This window comes from Perca flavescens, chromosome 17 (genome assembly GCF_004354835.1).
Source record: "Perca flavescens isolate YP-PL-M2 chromosome 17, PFLA_1.0, whole genome shotgun sequence".
NCBI lineage: Eukaryota > Metazoa > Chordata > Actinopteri > Perciformes > Percidae > Perca > Perca flavescens.
The window spans coordinates 15443207-15460700 of record NC_041347.1 but is presented as its reverse complement, the minus strand read 5'-3'; the positions used below and the strand labels follow the sequence as shown (position 1 = coordinate 15460700).

The 17494-nt window shown below is 37.9% G+C and overlaps 1 protein-coding gene across 1 annotated transcript in view; it reads right to left on the bottom strand.

Annotated features, from left to right (window-relative positions):
- lmbrd1 (LMBR1 domain containing 1) overlaps nucleotides 1-17494 on the bottom strand; it is a 60296-nt gene that overhangs the window by 23499 nt on the left and 19303 nt on the right. Inside the window, exons 4-7 of the mRNA XM_028603277.1 lie at nucleotides 13709-13806; nucleotides 13036-13103; nucleotides 10126-10214; nucleotides 5681-5754 (exon numbers count right to left, since the gene is read on the bottom strand). Coding sequence (XP_028459078.1) covers nucleotides 5681-5754; nucleotides 10126-10214; nucleotides 13036-13103; nucleotides 13709-13806 — 329 coding nt within the window. The remainder of the gene's footprint in view (nucleotides 1-5680; nucleotides 5755-10125; nucleotides 10215-13035; nucleotides 13104-13708; nucleotides 13807-17494) is intronic.

The following is a 17494-nucleotide window of genomic DNA, read 5'->3' as shown; positions in this document are numbered from 1 at the left end:
AATCAGGAGTGATACTTAGGCTATACAATCACAGCCATCGCAAAACGGCAGTAGCATAAAAAAAAAGAAAAAAAACATTCTTCACCTCCATTGTTAACCTCATTGAATCTTTGGAAATGAGACACTGTTACCATGAGCGTTTTATAGTCAATTTTGAATTAATTTGGTTCTTGTCGCACAGAGATTGGAACTTGAAAATACTGACTGCATGTTTTCATGTTTGAGACAAAGTGAGAGGTACTGGATAAATACAACGTGACAGGAGCAGATGCCAAAATTGAAGTGTTTAGGATTGCTAAGAATGTTGAGGGGCCAGATGTATGACTGCTTGCTTGTTAAAAGCTTCCTGTTGCTAGACCTAGCACACCATTCTCATACTCCCAATCTGAAAGGCGGACCTCCTCAACAGCAGACATCAGCTGTTTTTTTAATATGTTGGGCCTTGTTGGGTTGTAAATTGGTTGGTTGCTCATTTTTGTTTGTTTTTATTGCGTTTATGTTCATTCTACCTCTGCATGACAATCGTATATTTATCTTTTTGAAAGAGAGAGTTCCATCTAAGTGATAAGGACCATTTCAAATAAAAAGGTGACTCAGTTGATCAGGTATTTTTACCTTATTTACATCCAGTAAAGGGGTTCTGAATGCCTTCACTGTTATTAGAATGGAGGTTAGAACTGACAAAGTGGTATGATTAAGGGGGCACTTAAATATTTAGTTTAGGCAAATCACAAGCCTTTACTAGTCTTCTGTACATATTGTGGTGCTATAGAAACATTGCATGTCCATTGGGATAAAGTATACATTGTATTCTACAAATTAGCCTTGATAATTAATTTGTTTTCACATCTGAACAGGCCCTCCACAGACTGATCTGTTGGTCAGTTGTTAACATCCATATATCTGTCCATCACTGACAGTGATTGGATGATGAAACAGATATAATGGGCTGTGACTTCTGATTGGTAAAACTATTTTTAATGCAGGCCTGATTTATCATTATATCACGGTTGTTTGACATATCCAACTCGTGTTTTCCTGTCCTATCCTTCTAACAGCTGCCTAACAAAACTCTTCAGCGTTATATGTCCAGAAAATGCTGGATCTTGCAGACTTTCATTTGCTGTTATAAAGTTTAAAGACGATAGCTTAGAATGTAGTCAATTTAGTAATAAAAATAAGGAATATTCTGATATGACAGTGGCCAATGAAGAGTGCAGAGCAGCACACACTCTCAGCCAGTTAATCACTTGCCCTATGTTGACCCCCACAATATTACTTTTCATGCTTAAAAGGATTTTCATATGGGCCCAGTAAAGGTCTAAATAGTACTTCAATATACGTATTTTTGCCTGAGGTTGTGTGTGAATGAAACATTTAAAACTCTTTTGAATGGACAGCAATTTTCTCCTGTTTTCTACAAAACTAAATCAAAATAGCAGCCCAGTTATGAAAAGGCTTTCCAGGCCACCTCCAACCTTTAGAGCGCTCTTTTGGGTTTCTAAAGACATTGTACCAAGTTCGACCTATCCCCTCCTCTTTAATTACTGTAATTGCAGTAAGCCTTCTGTGAGGTTAAAGGCCATTACATTAAGTGGTGTTCTAATCATAAAGTCATTTCACATGCTAATGTTTGATTAAAAAAATTAGATGCATCAAGGTGCATCATTTGCACCCTAAGGCACCTGTGTTTATGAATCTTACATGAACTTAAATTTGAGCACGTCTAAAATAGCAATGTCCCGCTCAAGTTTTTTTTGGCAGGGATCCCGATCTGAGTCCTTTAATATTGGATATTTGCCGTACAGACAGCGGCTGCAGAGGGCACTTTAACCTGACAACAGACATGTTTAATTTTTGGTCGGTTATCAAGTTATTAAAAATCCAATTACAGAGTTATAAACTGCAGTTAAAAAGTGGTTAAGAAATATAAATTATATAGATCAATTTTAAATATAAAATATAGAAATAAAAGAAGCATCAAAGGATTGGAGAATATTAAAGTAAGTACAAGTGACACCTCTAGTTCTGCATCAGCATCTTATGGCTGGTAATTTAGGAGAAAGAGAAAGGTAGGTCCACATGAGACAGAGCCATGAGAGTCATAAGTCAATATGCTAGCCTAGCTTTTAAATGAAGTCAAAGGACTTCACATGATGCATGAGTTTTAAGATGGCCTGATGTACCCTGCTGGGTACAATCAAACAAAGCGGGAGATAATCAAGAAGGAATATGCATGTGCAAACATTCCAGTTAATAAGAATTTACTATTTTACTACCATTAAAAAGTGACTGCTTGAGTATTAAGGGACTTAAAGGTACAATCTCTTCATTCAAGTATTCCCAAAACAGCCAAAACAGGACATAGGATTGGGACCTGCTATCACTATCAAATTGTTTGACAGGTGTTATAAAACAAACAATGATTATTACCAAATAACCAATGAAACATTTTAGTGAGTAAATGCAGAGTAAATAGGTATATATGCACACATACATACATACACATATATATATATATATATATATATATATATATATATATATATATATATATATAGTGAGTGTATATATATATATATATATATATATATATACACACTCACCTAAAGAATTATTACCGTGTTTTACCCCCTTTCGCCTTCAGAACTGCCTTAATTCTTCGTGGCATTGATTCAACAATATGCCGGAAGCATTCTTTAGAAATGTTGGCCCATGTTGATAGGATAGCATCTTGCAGTTGATGGAGATTTGTGGGATGCACATCCAGGGCACGAAGCTCCCGTTCCACCACATCCCAAAGATGTTCTATTGGGTTGAGATCTGGTGACTGTGGGGGCCATTTTAGTACAGTGAACTCATTGTCATGTTCAAGAAACCAATTTGAAATGATTCAAGCTTTGTGACATGGTGCATTATCCTGCTGGAAGTAGCTATCAGAGGATGGGTACATGGTGGTCATAAAAGGTTGGACATGGTCAGAAACAATGCTCAGGTAGGCTGTGGCATTTAAACAATGCCCAATTGGTACTAACGGGCCTAAAGTGTGCCAAGAAAAAATTCCCCACACCATTACACCACCACCACCAGCCTGCCCAGTGGTAACAAGGCATGACGGATCCATGTTGTCATTCTGTTTACGCCAAATTCTGACTCTAGCATCTGGATGTCTCAACAGAAATCGAGACTCCTCAGACCAGGCAACATTTTTACAGTCTTCAACTGTCCAATTTTGGTGAGCTTGTGCAAATTGTAGCCTAATTTTCCTATTTTTAGTGGAGATGAGTGGTACCCGGTGGGGTCTTCTGCTGGTGTAGCCCATCCGCCTTAAGGTTGTTCGTGTTGTTGCTTCACAAATGCTTTGCTGCATACCTCGGTTGTAAAGAGTGGTTATTTGAGTCAAAGTTGATCTTCTATCAGCTGAGAAGCAGTTGGCCCATTCTCCTCTGACCTATAGCATCAATAAGGCATTTTTGACCAGAGGACTGCCGCATACTGGATGTTTTTCCTTTTTCAGACCATTCTTTGTAAACCCTACAAATGGGTGTGCATGAAAATCCCAGTAACTGAGCAGATTGTGAAATACTCAAACCAGCCCGTCTGGCACCAACAACCATGCCACATTCAAAGTTGCTTAGATCACCTTTCTTTACCATTCTAACATTCAGTTTGGAGTTCAGGAGATTGTCTAGACCTGGACGACACCCCTAAATGCATTGAAGCAGCTGCCGTGTGATTAGTTGATTAGATAATTGCATTAACGAGAAATCTTACAGGTGTTCCGAGTAATCCTTATATATTCACTTTCATTCCTTAACAGTGCAGTGATTTAAAAAGAAAACTGAGATTTAAGGTATAGTATAATATAAGGGTGAGCTCTAGTTGATGTACTGGACAGGACTGTCACAAGCTACATTTTTATTGTTTAATTTACTGACAATTAGAAACATTTTGCATTTGAAATGCTAAAAGCCTTGGTTTAATTTAGCAGAAAGATAGACAGACACCAAACCTAGTCAAACCGGAAGACAATATTTTTTTTATAAGGTGGCCTCTGTTTAATATAAACGTGTGTGCACAACAGAAAGTGCCATAAAAAGGCCAAAAAAGCAGTAAAAGCTATAACTTGGTTCACTCTGTATTAATTTTAAGTGCACTAGGCTGCAGTGTTATATACTGTTTACATCACAGAGGTGTTTGCATTAAGGGTAGATGGCTAGTTCTGCACAAAGAGTAGTGATAAATTAGCACAGGAGGCATGGACAACATCTCCGCTGCTTATGGAACCTGTCACTTTGATTCCATTAAGTTAATCAGGCTTAATAGTAACACATAGTAAAGAATGATAAATCACCAGAGCTCTTTGGAAATATGGATAGGTTGCCACCAAGAACAGTTTTTCTACTTGAAGACAGAGGAGAGAGCAAATAAAGTAGATGAAAGGATAAAAAGTGAGGGTAAAAAAAGGTGGTTCTGCATTTATGTCTGTGAGAATAAAAGAGGGAGAGGATGCTGCTGTTGTCCCCTAAGGGCCTGATTTCTTTGATTGACCTCATCAAAACAAGAAACATCAAAAACAAAGACACACTGGGAGTTTTGAGGGCATTCACAGAGTCAAAATCAACATGGGGTCAGTGCAAATCTGAGCACACTTCCATCCTAAAAAGGTATTAGGTATTTATCCACTCTTTAGAGGAATGTGAGAAGCAAAGTGAGAGAACAGTGGATACAATCCCAGCTGAAATGGATTATATGTCCTAAAGCGAGATTGGGTCTACAACTTACTTGACTAGGTTGTGTATTATTCATTAAGAGCCCCACATTCAATTGTTGTGTGATTTGTCAAATAGGACTCTTTGAGCTCAACAGAAACTGGATAGATTGGGGTTGGCTGTCACTTTCACTCTCACTCCCTGAGTTGATACCCGGGTACTTTTTTGCATTTTCCCCAGTAGACACTATTCTGTGTTATTCCCACCCTGACACCAGTGCCACCAACTCCAGGGAATATTCACAGTCTAGTTACCAGGATAAGGGCTATGAAAAATGGACAGCATTAAGAAGTGTTACAGCACAGTCAATTTTTCTAATATAGGAAAAAATGAAAAACTGCAGAATGCTGAGGGAAATAAAAATATAGGCATATATTAATGGACACTGAGGTAGATTGATCTATCTATCTATCTATCTATCTATCTATCTATCTCTATATCTATATCTATATATATATAGACAGCTGATAAGTGGATGATAAGCCAGTGAAGGGTGCACATACATCATGCAAAAGTCTCGGGTGTTTTGAGCAGTTGAACGCCAGAGCTTTAAAATCACAAGGCATAACTAATACTGAAAGGCTACTCCATCACCAGGTGCATCTCAACCAAGAAGCTGCATTGCAGCTTAAATAATATTTTACAAAAAGATGCATTATTGGCCATGGCACATTCAGTGAAAAATCATGTTGGGTAATCTAATAAAAGGAAAATTATTCCATTTAGCCTTTCTTCATACTTTAAAACAATTGATATGTCAGATATCTCAATAGGCAGAGGTCCTATTAAGCTACAGGGCTGGTACGATTTGGAAATCACTACACTGAATGATTTGCCTTGATTACTGTGCAGATAAAGTACCACTGACCACATGAAACAACAACCACTTGTCTCAGGTCCCAACTCACCGTGTACGTGATCACTGCCAACATGCCAATCAAGGTCAAGGTGCTGATGGAGAAAGACAGAGGAGGTAGACCATCTGCAGATGAAAGGACAGGAAAGTCATTAGAGATTTGACCGTGACCTCTGTAAGAAACATGTTCTAGTGAACAAACTAGTTCTAGTTCAACTATCAACAGGAGAGCCTACTTTCTTGAGTGCGCTTTGACGGTATTTCAGTCAGCGGTTTGTTGTTGTTTGTCAGCTGTCAAACTCACATTGACAACTGAAATGTTTCCAGCATTCAAACCCTATTGCAGCGACTGTATGAACTGAGTAACGCTGCAGCTACATTTTTATTTGAATATTCTAAAGATGCTTTTAAAATGTCATTGCAGCACTGCTGTAGAAATTCCAAGGGAAGAAATTCATGAAGACTATTTGATGTAATCTAGTTTGCTCTAAATCCCCCACTGTGCACTGCATATAATTCAAAAGGAACAGGAGTGCTGTTTTCTTGGTGAGGCACAAATTGCTGTAATGCACAGAGCTAAACCTGCTGTTACAAAACTGAAGCTGGTACAGGAAAGGTCCAAAGACAGGAACTAGATGCAAAAAATAGCTAATATGCTAATGGTAGCTACTGTTACTCAGTCGGCTAACATTTTGTATCGGAAACAATCACCCTATTCAATGGGTGAGATAAATGGACTTTGATGCGCAACTCTCTTAGTAGCAATTCTAGTGAAGGTAAATGGATACTTGAAAAAAGTGAATGTTTTCACCCATTAAAAACATAAAATAATATTTAAAATGTCTACAGAAATCTGTGAATTACCCCGAGTATTGAAAAGAAATAGTGTGGGTGAGTTTTAAGGGGACACTTATCTGCAACAAAGGTCAGAATTAGGGAATTAATTTTCTTGATGGCGTAGGGATGAATATCATTTACAAGGACAAGGACTCCTGCTAGTATGATGGTACTCCTAGATGTTATATCTGCCTTTAATGAATGCACTGTAGCAAAGTCTTCCTCTAAAGACACATCTGGTCACCATTTTTTATTGTCATTTGATACACTGATCATGGACAGTTATCAAACAGCTGGATCTTTCAACGTATGTAGGTTGCGTTGATTTGTGTCACCTTTGATTGAGGCAGAAAGGGGACCACCCATCAGGCAAGGGCAATAGTAGTAGGTGTCACACCAGCTGTCAGAGCTGGAGTTAGAAGACAGGGATTGATGGAGAGACTGATTGCCTCTATCCCCTGTCAAGAGCCCACCTGTTATAGGGTTCCACGTAAAAAGCTACACAGTTGTCCCTTTATAGATATCCCGCATCCTCTCAGCAGCAACTTCATAGTGACCAGCCCACCTGTCAGCACGGCCATAGGTGGCTCTCTGCTTGCCTCTCTCCTTGACAGTGGCATTTGTTTGGGAATATTAAGTCAGTATTCAGGGCATGTGTAATTTGTGCCGTTTATAACATTTATCACTTTCTTTTAGAGGCATTTCACAAGCAGCAGGACAAAGAGGTGGAAAATGAGAGATAAATTATATGCCTGCTCCCTATTGTATTGTATGCAAAAAGGAAAACTTTGAAGTCTGACAGCTGGGCTGAACATTAACATTTGAATACATGTTTCCTATTCCCGAGTGTTTCATTGCGATTTTGCTGCCATTGTTTAGTGGTGAGCTTGGTATAATAGACAATAGCTCCATGTTCTGCATGAAGAACATTCAGTCCATGAACTCCACACAAAGCAAAGGATAGACATTTGCTGCCACTCTTCTTGGTTTCTTGAGCAGATTTTCCGGGGATTAAACAGAGGGAATATTGTCTATTATCGGCGGTGCTTCCACATCTGTACAGCTTCGATTCCAACAGCAATGGAATTAAGTAGCTCTTATCTCACCCTGCATATAGCCTTTCAGGCGTGTGTTCATGCATAAGACTTGTACAGAGAGGTGTTTATTAAGGACCTCCTTAGCCAGGGCCCTCTACTTCTGTGGATCGCCAGAATCATCAAAAATGAGTAAGATGCCTATGTTCAAGGGATGGGATATAGTATACTGTATGACTGCAAAAATGACTACATACTGCCCAACAACTGCATGTAGAGGCCTATAGCAAAGGTGCTAAAATTATCAGACACCACCATAGCTGTTTTTTCTCTGTGTGGGTTAAGTTAGAAAACACATATACTATGGGAAATGGGGTTATATAGTAGTTTGTGTTTAAGAAGATATTTTGGGTGTATTGTAGCTTTAATTCCACAGTTGAGGGACAACTTTAGGGAGACTTGAGATTGTCACTTCAACTCCCTCACCATGAATCAAATCAGCCTCAAATGCATTTAAAAATAATAATACCCTCTATTATTACCGATGCTATTTTAAAACTCAGTCTGGTGTGGAGAACCATTAAAACAGATATAGATATAGTCAGGGTTGCAAATGTAAAATGTAAATAGAGAGAACAACAAAGTGGAGATTAATTTAATGCAATTAAATGCAGGAAGGCCAATATCCTTCAGGCTTTGACGTCCTCCACGAGCTCTATGGAGTCTTTAGGTAGTGGCCTCTCCAGGACCCCACCCAGAGACGGCTGGGTCCTCTGAACTGATGTATGCTGCAAGGGAACAATTAGCATTCCACTGAACATCTCATCTACTTTTAGTTTCTCAGAGTTAAAAGGCTTTGATGGCTGATTTGGAGATTGTAAAAACATTAAGCAACGCATTTGTTTTGGTTGCTGGTCAGCAGCAATATAAGTTATACTCCATGATTGGTCATAGTGGACATGCACTACAACAAGCAAACACACGTGTTTGATATTTTAACATGTATTATCTTTCTCTTTTCTATTTATTCATGTTGCTTACCACTTTACTAAACACAGCCGTTCTCATACAGGAAAACAGAATAACCAGGCTCATACTGCTTTCTTTCTCTATTGTAAACTATAGGAGAGGACTGAAGAGAGTAAAACACACTGGTTGAAATAACTGCTATGGTTTAGGTTTGCTTTCACACATTTATAGTATATGAACACGTATATAATGAGGATAGGCAGTGTTTCTTGCCCAAGTACTTTTAGTTAAAGTAGGACTCCGACCACTCCAGCCCACTCTGAGGCATGGCCAAAAATACAAGATTGTAATGTCCAGACTTGAATGCCAACATCAATAGTAACTGATCTAGATTACATTCGGGCATCATTGGAACACTGTTTACATGTAATGTTGGAGCCATTAAAGATGTAGTGGCATTAATGAACAGTTGTTGCAAAGCAGTCAGCAGGGTTGTGTCAAAAGTGCCTTTCCTTTAGTCAATTAACCTCCCATCTGGAGAGGGAAGAGATGAAGACTTAGAAAAGAGATGATCCTAACATTTCCTCCTCAGCAGCCGAGCAATTTCCCCCTGTGCCGAGGGAGGAAGGTTAGGGAGAGCATGTAGGGGTCCACTACTGTGAAGAGAGGCAGATGGTTCAACTTCCTCCTTGATCCCCAGATGGTAAAAGGCCAGAGGACTGTTAGGAGCACATTTGGCAAAGCTCCATTCAACAAGTGAAGATGCCCAAGGAGGCTGTCTACACAGTGTTGACACAGAGTCAAATCATTTTTATGGATTATTATAACTAGTAAATTTCCTATTGTACATTAATATTGAGGCTATAAAGTCACTGTTTTTTAAATATTGGTACATACAGTTACGGAGTCATTTAGTGAGGACTTGCTGGGAAAGTGACAGGTTTGTTATTAACTTACATGTATTTACAAGCATAGAAAAATGACTATGATTTGCATGTGGGTACAATGAAGATACACTATATCTGAGCAAATTTGACCTTGTACATCCCTTTACAAAGTTTTTTATGTAATTCAAATCACCACACATTCAAAATATGTGTTTCGCCAATTATTGTATTTGGACCTCATCAGCAGTGAAGCATTCTAGTTTGTTTATGCATGCGTAAAACAGTCAAATCTGCCCTACTTATGATTCAGCACATAGATTTCATAGCTTACAGCCATGAGTAAACAATGTCAATTAATAATACTTCCCTCACAACCAACCCTATAGAGCATTGCATTCATTTTAAACATGCTAACCTGCATTACTTAATTTTTACTTAAGACAACTTGTGTCTTTTAGTTTTGTCTGAAATTGCACTCTTGCACACACATCGAATTTGCTCCCCATTCTGTCTAAACAAACCATTATACTTCCGTTAGACACCGATCAATGTGGCTGGATAGTAGTGGAATAGTATAAAGAATATAACAGAAAGAAGTAAGGAATTATACATTGCTAAAAAATGGATAGGGGCAACAGATTTGACATTAAGGGAGTAATAACTATGGCTAATGAAGGGGTAGGGTGGAATGAATTGATTAAATAAAGGAATCGTGGTAACAACAACGATAAAAGTAAGATCCAAGTACATTCTAAAGAGGCTATACTTACGACTACTCCCAAGCTCTTCAAAAAGGTATTGTACTTTCTCCCATTGGGTGGAATTCTGGCCAGGTGGGGCCTCAAGTGGAACAAAAGCTCTGAAAACAATAAAACAATAATTTAGCAGCAGAAGTGAGGTAAAATCCATTACGTTACTTCTAGGCTGTCACTGTGCCCAGTGCACAATATGCTGAAGTTTAGTCTTCGCACTGGCAGTGATGGTTTTAGCAACTGGTGTATTTTCTCTATGAGCCACATGCAGGTTTCAAACAAATAACGAAAAAAAATCATGTTTTTGTGAATCATTCCACAACAGATGAACATATACTAGCAGCATTGCTGTTGCTGAAAGATGGCAAGAGAGCCAGAGATACTACAGTCAGAAAGATAGACTGCAGCTAGTTCTGTTGGAAAACAGTGACATACACCTTGTTTTCAAACATACGTGTATTACTTCTACTACACCAGCGCACAAGTACAAATCCTCTCAACGGCATAGGACGCTTACGTATGCTAACGCTTTGGCTACACTGACCGTTCGTATCTTTTAACTGGCTACACTTTTTGCGCACACACGGCGTAGGATTGTGAGTCACAGGCGAGACGGAGAGCTTTTGCTTTGGGATTGTTGTTGTTTCTTCTCAAATGTTATCAGAGGACACCTGCGTGAGAAATAAAAATAGAAACTCTCAAAATGAAACTGCCAATACGCTCATTGACAGTCATTAAGTCGTTTCCTGTATATCGGTAGTTCAGTTTAAAAAGAAATATAGACACTTCATGATGCATTTCTGTGTAAAAGGGCCGTTTTTTACACCTCACGTAAAAAATACAAATAGAAGACCGTCCTATTTTTACGCTTGTAGAGCGGATCTCTGCTGAGCACACGTAACACTACCGGCTGCTCTCGTGTCCGGTGTAGCCAGTTTCATTGATTATAGTGGAAGCGTAGTTTTGGAACGTCCGCTCCGCGTAGATTATGCGTGCAATGTAGCCAGTCCGCTCTGCATAGAGCCTACATACGTACGACTATAAATCAGCTCCTTAAGCCGCCTCTTTTCTTACTTATCTGCATGCTGTAAAATTGGACCAGTACCTCTCTCCTTCTCAAAACTGTTTTTTTTCTCATTTTATATATTTTTTCTTATTACACAAAATAAATCATGAATGTGAATGGGACTTAATCAAATAAAAAAATGCATATATAGATTTTGAATATCAAATAAATAATCATCGGTGGTAATATTATGATACATTCTATGGTGACGTGTTTATAGCAACCACAGGGCTTACAAATCAAATAAAAAGGATCTTGCAAACGTTTTAGTGTAGTGACCTTTTGCTTATCCACCTTCATACTAGTGCTCCTTTGAAAACTGGATTAATTGCTATTCTCAACACAATGGACAGACTTTTAAACTTTGCATTCCCTCCTATCCTTTTTAATTTATTCTGGAAAGGAACAAAAAACACATGCTACATAAGATCATAAGTTTTATAGCCTTCTACATTTAGTACTATTAACCATGACTTTAATGACCTGCCAAGTCATGTCAGCACTTCTTTGCACAAACATTTAGATATTTGTGCCCCATAAAGTTATACGATCATCTTCCAACCAACCATGTCTTAACCTTTAAACATGTTTCCTTAAAGAGATAGATGTTTTGTTTATTGGAATAAGTTCCCTAACTCCTAATAACATTAATCAATAATAACATTTAGCTAATTAACCCTTTCACTCACTTAAAAAGACCTACAGACTTTTCAAGGTCTCCTTTAATGTCTAGATACAAGTTTTAGATAGAAATATATGAATTGTATCTGACCAGTACTTTGATGTTGTGGGGGGGTGGGATTTTGTCAACACTTCTGAAAAAGCACTACCAGTATATCTTATCTATAAGCTGAAGTGGGGAAATGGTCAACAGCACAATTTCAGTAAAGATTTTTTCAGACAGCAAATAAATATGTTACTCTATAAATAAAGATTTTTTCAGAAACGTTCACCAGGGGAAGTGAAAGACCAGCATAGATCAGCATATCAAAGACCCCTCTTTGCCTCACATGCACAGTGCTACTTTTGTAAAAGTTTTAATCAAAATGTAATCAATGATATTTAGACTAACTCAAAAAATAAGTCTTAAAAGGCTAGATATATGCCTAAATAACTTGTTAAGATACGTTATTTGCAGTGGCAAAAAGACTCCTGAAGCAGTGAAAGATGGTATAAAGACAGCAAACAAAGGTCCTTAAGAAAAGACCTACTGAGTGAAAAGTCACCAAACACAGCCATTATGTCTCCCAGTATCAGAAAAGCTGGCCAGGATAAAAGCTATCATGTTGTTGAAAATCAAAGGACCAAAGGAACAATTGCCAGAACAAAGCAGCGGGGAGAGGAGCTAAATTGCTTCTGTCTATAAAAAAAGTCCTAAAATCCAAACTTTAAGCTGTTATAGGGTGTATCAGGTGTCCTTTATTTTCCCAAACCAGGTAAGCATTCATCTAATGCACGATTTAATGGTTGAGAGAGCACATTGCATCGTATAGATTGAACTCCAGGCATGCTGTCACAGCTGCAAATAATTCTATTATGTAGTGCAGGTGGTACGGAACACAACCAGCAAAAAAAAGCGGATACATGGGACATGGCTAAAAAGGTGCATCAATAGAGATTTGTACATACAATGTCACAAAAAAGCTGTTTAGAATCAGATAGACAACAATACAACTTATATTTAGACAGTGGTCTATAGTTCTTCTTCTAAAGTTTATTTTAAATGGTTTATCTTGGCCAGACAACTGGTACTGTAGCAGTTTGAAGGGTTCATCCTCTCATTAACTGAACACAACATATCCAAACTCCCCTCCATCTATCGTGTACTGATGCAGAAGAAGCCACCCATATCTCCAACTTACCCAATTAAAAGGAGCACCACGCAGACAATGGCAAATCCAACTGTGTACTTCAGAGCGTTTTTCACTTGCTGTAATAAAAGAAAAAAATAAACTGGTCAATCACAGCCAAGAAGTGAAATATTATTATTCATTGTGAGTGAGGGAAGGGGGTCATACTCCATTTAGCTAAGGACTATTGAGTGAGAGCTATACAGAGTCGGTGTAGATCCTGTTTGACCTGGCAGAGATAACATGTCACTCCCAGTGCTATTCAAGGCACTTTTAAAGTAACAATGCAAAAGACCTCTCTGTCTGAAAGAGAAAGTCCCTCTGTCAGCTCAAAACTGACACATAGAAAGGAGAAAAAGGTACTATGCATTAGCTGGTGTTTGGTACATCACTCACTAAAAAGACTTTTAAAGATAGGGATTTAAAATGTTGTCAATTTTCAGGTGACAATATGCAGCCTATAATTTATAGTATGAATGCAGTGGTGCAATGGTTTAACAATGTGACATTGTGTTTTCTTACGGTCACAAAATATTATTTAAACATAATTGCCTTAAGCTAGCTGGGACATTTTACTAAAATTACTTAAAGACATTAACAAATGTGCCAGCCACACCTGAATCATCCGAAGAACCGAATCTAAGCATGTGACATGGCTGTGTGTCGAAGAAAGATGCATTCTTACCGAGCATTTGTTCACGTTGTCGTCGTCCCTTTCTTCATAGTAGAAATAAACAAAGGGGATCCATAGGAAGACACAGAATAGTATGATGGAGTAAAGTGCTATGAAAGAAGAATTGAAATCCAAGAATTAGACACATAATTAGACAATTAAACACTACATATCCATAACCCCTCCCCAGCATACAGTATGGTATCATGTTCTATCATGACGCTAAAATGTTAAAACGTCGCAGTGCATTCATGACAAGTACTGTACATATGTACAAATCTAATGTTTTTGATTCAGATTTGAAATTTAATCTTTTATTACTGTGAGATGTACCCTGTTCACTCACTTGAAATTATGGTGAATTTCTTATGACAATGTACACATCCAAACTGATTTCTGTGAAGAATATGCCTTAATTTCCCTTATCAGGTTATACCAGTCATAAACTAATATAATTCCCCCACACCATTCATTTAATTTATAAATAAATAACAATAGCAGTTGTGAAAACTATCAACTAAATACATCATTCAGCAGTGTCAGAGTAAAAGACAAGAATTTCTGAGACAACATTCCTTAAAACTTTCTCATGACAAATCTAGGGCAGAGATCACTTATAACTTTATCAAGAAACATTGATCCCACAGTAAAACTTTCAGTCATTCGTAAACTCCTCACATTTAGTTCTTCCACAAATCCAATTTGTCATTTTCACTTTCCCTTCAAACTACTATTATTATTTTATTCAATTGTATTACATCGACAACACAACAACTGATAACTGCTGAGCATCTATGAGGTCCCATGATATGGCAAAATGTCAGCAGATGTTAAGGCTTCCATTAAGGGCTATTGGAAAGGGATTTGCTTTCTTTTTTGAGTTCATTGTTTTGAACTTCATTAAGTTCTGTGCTCACTGTACTGCTCACATTTCTATCTTGCACTCAGAGTGTGGCGAGCCACATTACTTACTATCCTTTATGACATTGACATCTAATGCCACAGGGCCGAGAGTTTGAGGAGAATTGTTTCTAATCTTTTTAAACCAATCATACTTGTTAAAAGCATGCTAGTGGGTTTGTCAGGCAATGTTAGGGTTTTAATGAAAGGATTAAGTTCGGGGCAAACTTCCATCAGACGTAGTTTTATCATGGAAGAAATGTACAGTAGATGTTTGGGCCCAGCAGGTGCTTATAATTAACATGTTTTGACCAATGAGAGGTCAGTTAAGCAATAAAGGACCACTGTGCAGAGATGTATATGTATCTATTTAAAAGTTACTGAATTGGTTTGTTAAGCAAAGTAATGTAGTAATGTCTATAAAATGCTCTACGATACAAGAAATAATGTTAGGTCCTTGTGTGTGTGTGTGTGTGTGTGTGTGTGTGTGTGTGTGTGTGTGTGAATAGAAACATTCATAATTGTCTCTTTAGCATCCGCCACCAGTAAGTTAATGTATGGTGAATGAATCACCGTTCATGTAATAGAATATCAAGTTAGTACATTTCTTCATGCTGGAACTTGAAAAATGCAGTTAACTTTATTTTACTTCATTCTAGGATGATAAGTGGACCAAAACCACACCATAACAACTGTTAACAATTACAAGCCACATCATTAATAGCAGTCTGTATACATGTGTTTTCTTTGTTATGAGTGCCATCTGTAAAAGCCAGGTAATAATTCTACTGGGTGTCTGTCTTGAGGCAACGTCATTTCTGTTCTAATTGGTATCCAGAGCACTAAACAATTGATTCAATTAGAGAGGCATTTGTATTTAAACACATTATACTTCTGCCATTGGTGTATTTAATATTGCTTTGGGCAAAACTCAAAAGGCAGGTTATCATCAGTCGCATTGTTGACCACTGCAATAGGAAAAAGCCATCTGCATTTGAAAATTGATTTAATTCACTAGAACCGGTAACCTTCTGTATGAATGGACACTGTGAGTGGATGCAATACACCTTGGTGAAAGAACTCACTATTTTCTGATCCAATCTTTTTTTGTTTGTTTGGTTCTTCCTGTACAAGCCACTTTCAAACATGGAAATGCATTAGGAATTCATAGAGTGAAGGTGAGGCAAAAACACTTAAATAGAGAGATGCTATTTCAAGCTTGGGACTTTTCTATCTGCAGCAAATGGATGTCGAAGACGGCCCATACAACCCCAAAATAACTCAAAGAAAAGCATGTCACAAAGATGTGCTCAGCAACATGTTTGGCATTGCTCAATCCCTTCTTGAGGTGATAATGTAAATCATTAGCACAAGTCACATTGTGATGCTAACCAAAAATAAAATGTGCAGGAATACAAACAGCTTACCACAACTAAATCAATTTTTTATTTTTTTTAGGTTTGGTATGACAGTAGAGCTTTTCTTATGATGAACAATTTATATATATATATATATATATATATATATTATAATAATTCATTAAAATACAATAAAATAACAAAATAAACAGCTGTAAACCAAATAAACATGTATATTTGACAAACATTGTATACGTTTCTCCACCAGTACATGGCTTCTTAGGAGCCGTCCAGAAAGCTCAGGTATTTTCCTAGTGTAGACATTCAATCTGGCAAACCGTTTATATGACATGTTTTCAAATGCCGCCACCCTAGCAATCTCACAAGCCCACTCTTGGATTGACGGCATCCCTTCAGTAGAGCTTTTTTTGTCAGCAAAATCAAACAAGAGTTTTTAACTATTAATGGATAAGAGTTTCAGGGCCCTATCTAGTGTCTTTGCTATTTAAAGACCTTCCAGCGCCCACGTCGTTTAAATAGCAAATGCACCTACGGCCATCTTTGCACCCATGGGCGTGCTGGTCTTACAGGGAGGTGTGTTCAGGTGAATTATTGGTGTATTGCTATCTTGAGGCAGCAGAAAGTGATCGTGCCATTGACCAACAAAAACCTGGTCTAAAGTCAATAACGCAGCATTTCATTGTTATTTTAACAGCGCATTAGTAATATGTGCAAAAGATTACAAATAAAAATATTACAGTGCAAATCTGCCATCATAATAGCAATGTGCCAAGGTACAAATGCGCCTGGCTTTTAAAGGGAATGGGAGATGACACGGAATGGTTTATTGCATGTTACGCCCAAAACACACCTATGAATTAATGAAGACACTAAGTACAACCCTTTTGAACCATGCGCCCGGTGCACGGACCCTTTTTAACACCGTCACATTAGCAAAAGTGGATTTTGACACGCCCTAAACACACCTGCGCCATGCGCTTCATGCCGTGTGCTTAGAACGTTAAAATAGGGCCCTTAGGCCTACACATAAGAAGCAACAACTAAATACATGCCATAAAGTGCCATTATAGCATGATAAACTTACACAACACATTTTCAATTGAAAACTAACCATTTCCAATCCAAAACATCAGTACCACACTTTAACTGCAATGTACATGTGGAAAAACACTGTTCCATGTCAGTCAAGAATACATGGCCTCAAGGAAGTACATTGTGAAATTGACTATATTTTACAAAATGCTCCCTCTGCTGCAGACAAACGATGTCACTGTTATAGTGGCTTGCTTTTGCCAGCTGTTATTGTGACAGGGCATTACTTTCAATAAACACATGCTCATTGCTTGACTAAGGTATCCATTTACACTCATTTACAGCTAGACAAACTGAGTTTAGGATGATGCCAGGAGCCAATAAATGCAAGCCATCCACAGTATGCAGCCGCTGGCATATGCTTGTAGGTTAAAGCAATGGGTAAAATTAATCATGAATATTAACATACTGAGAGAATAGGTCATAC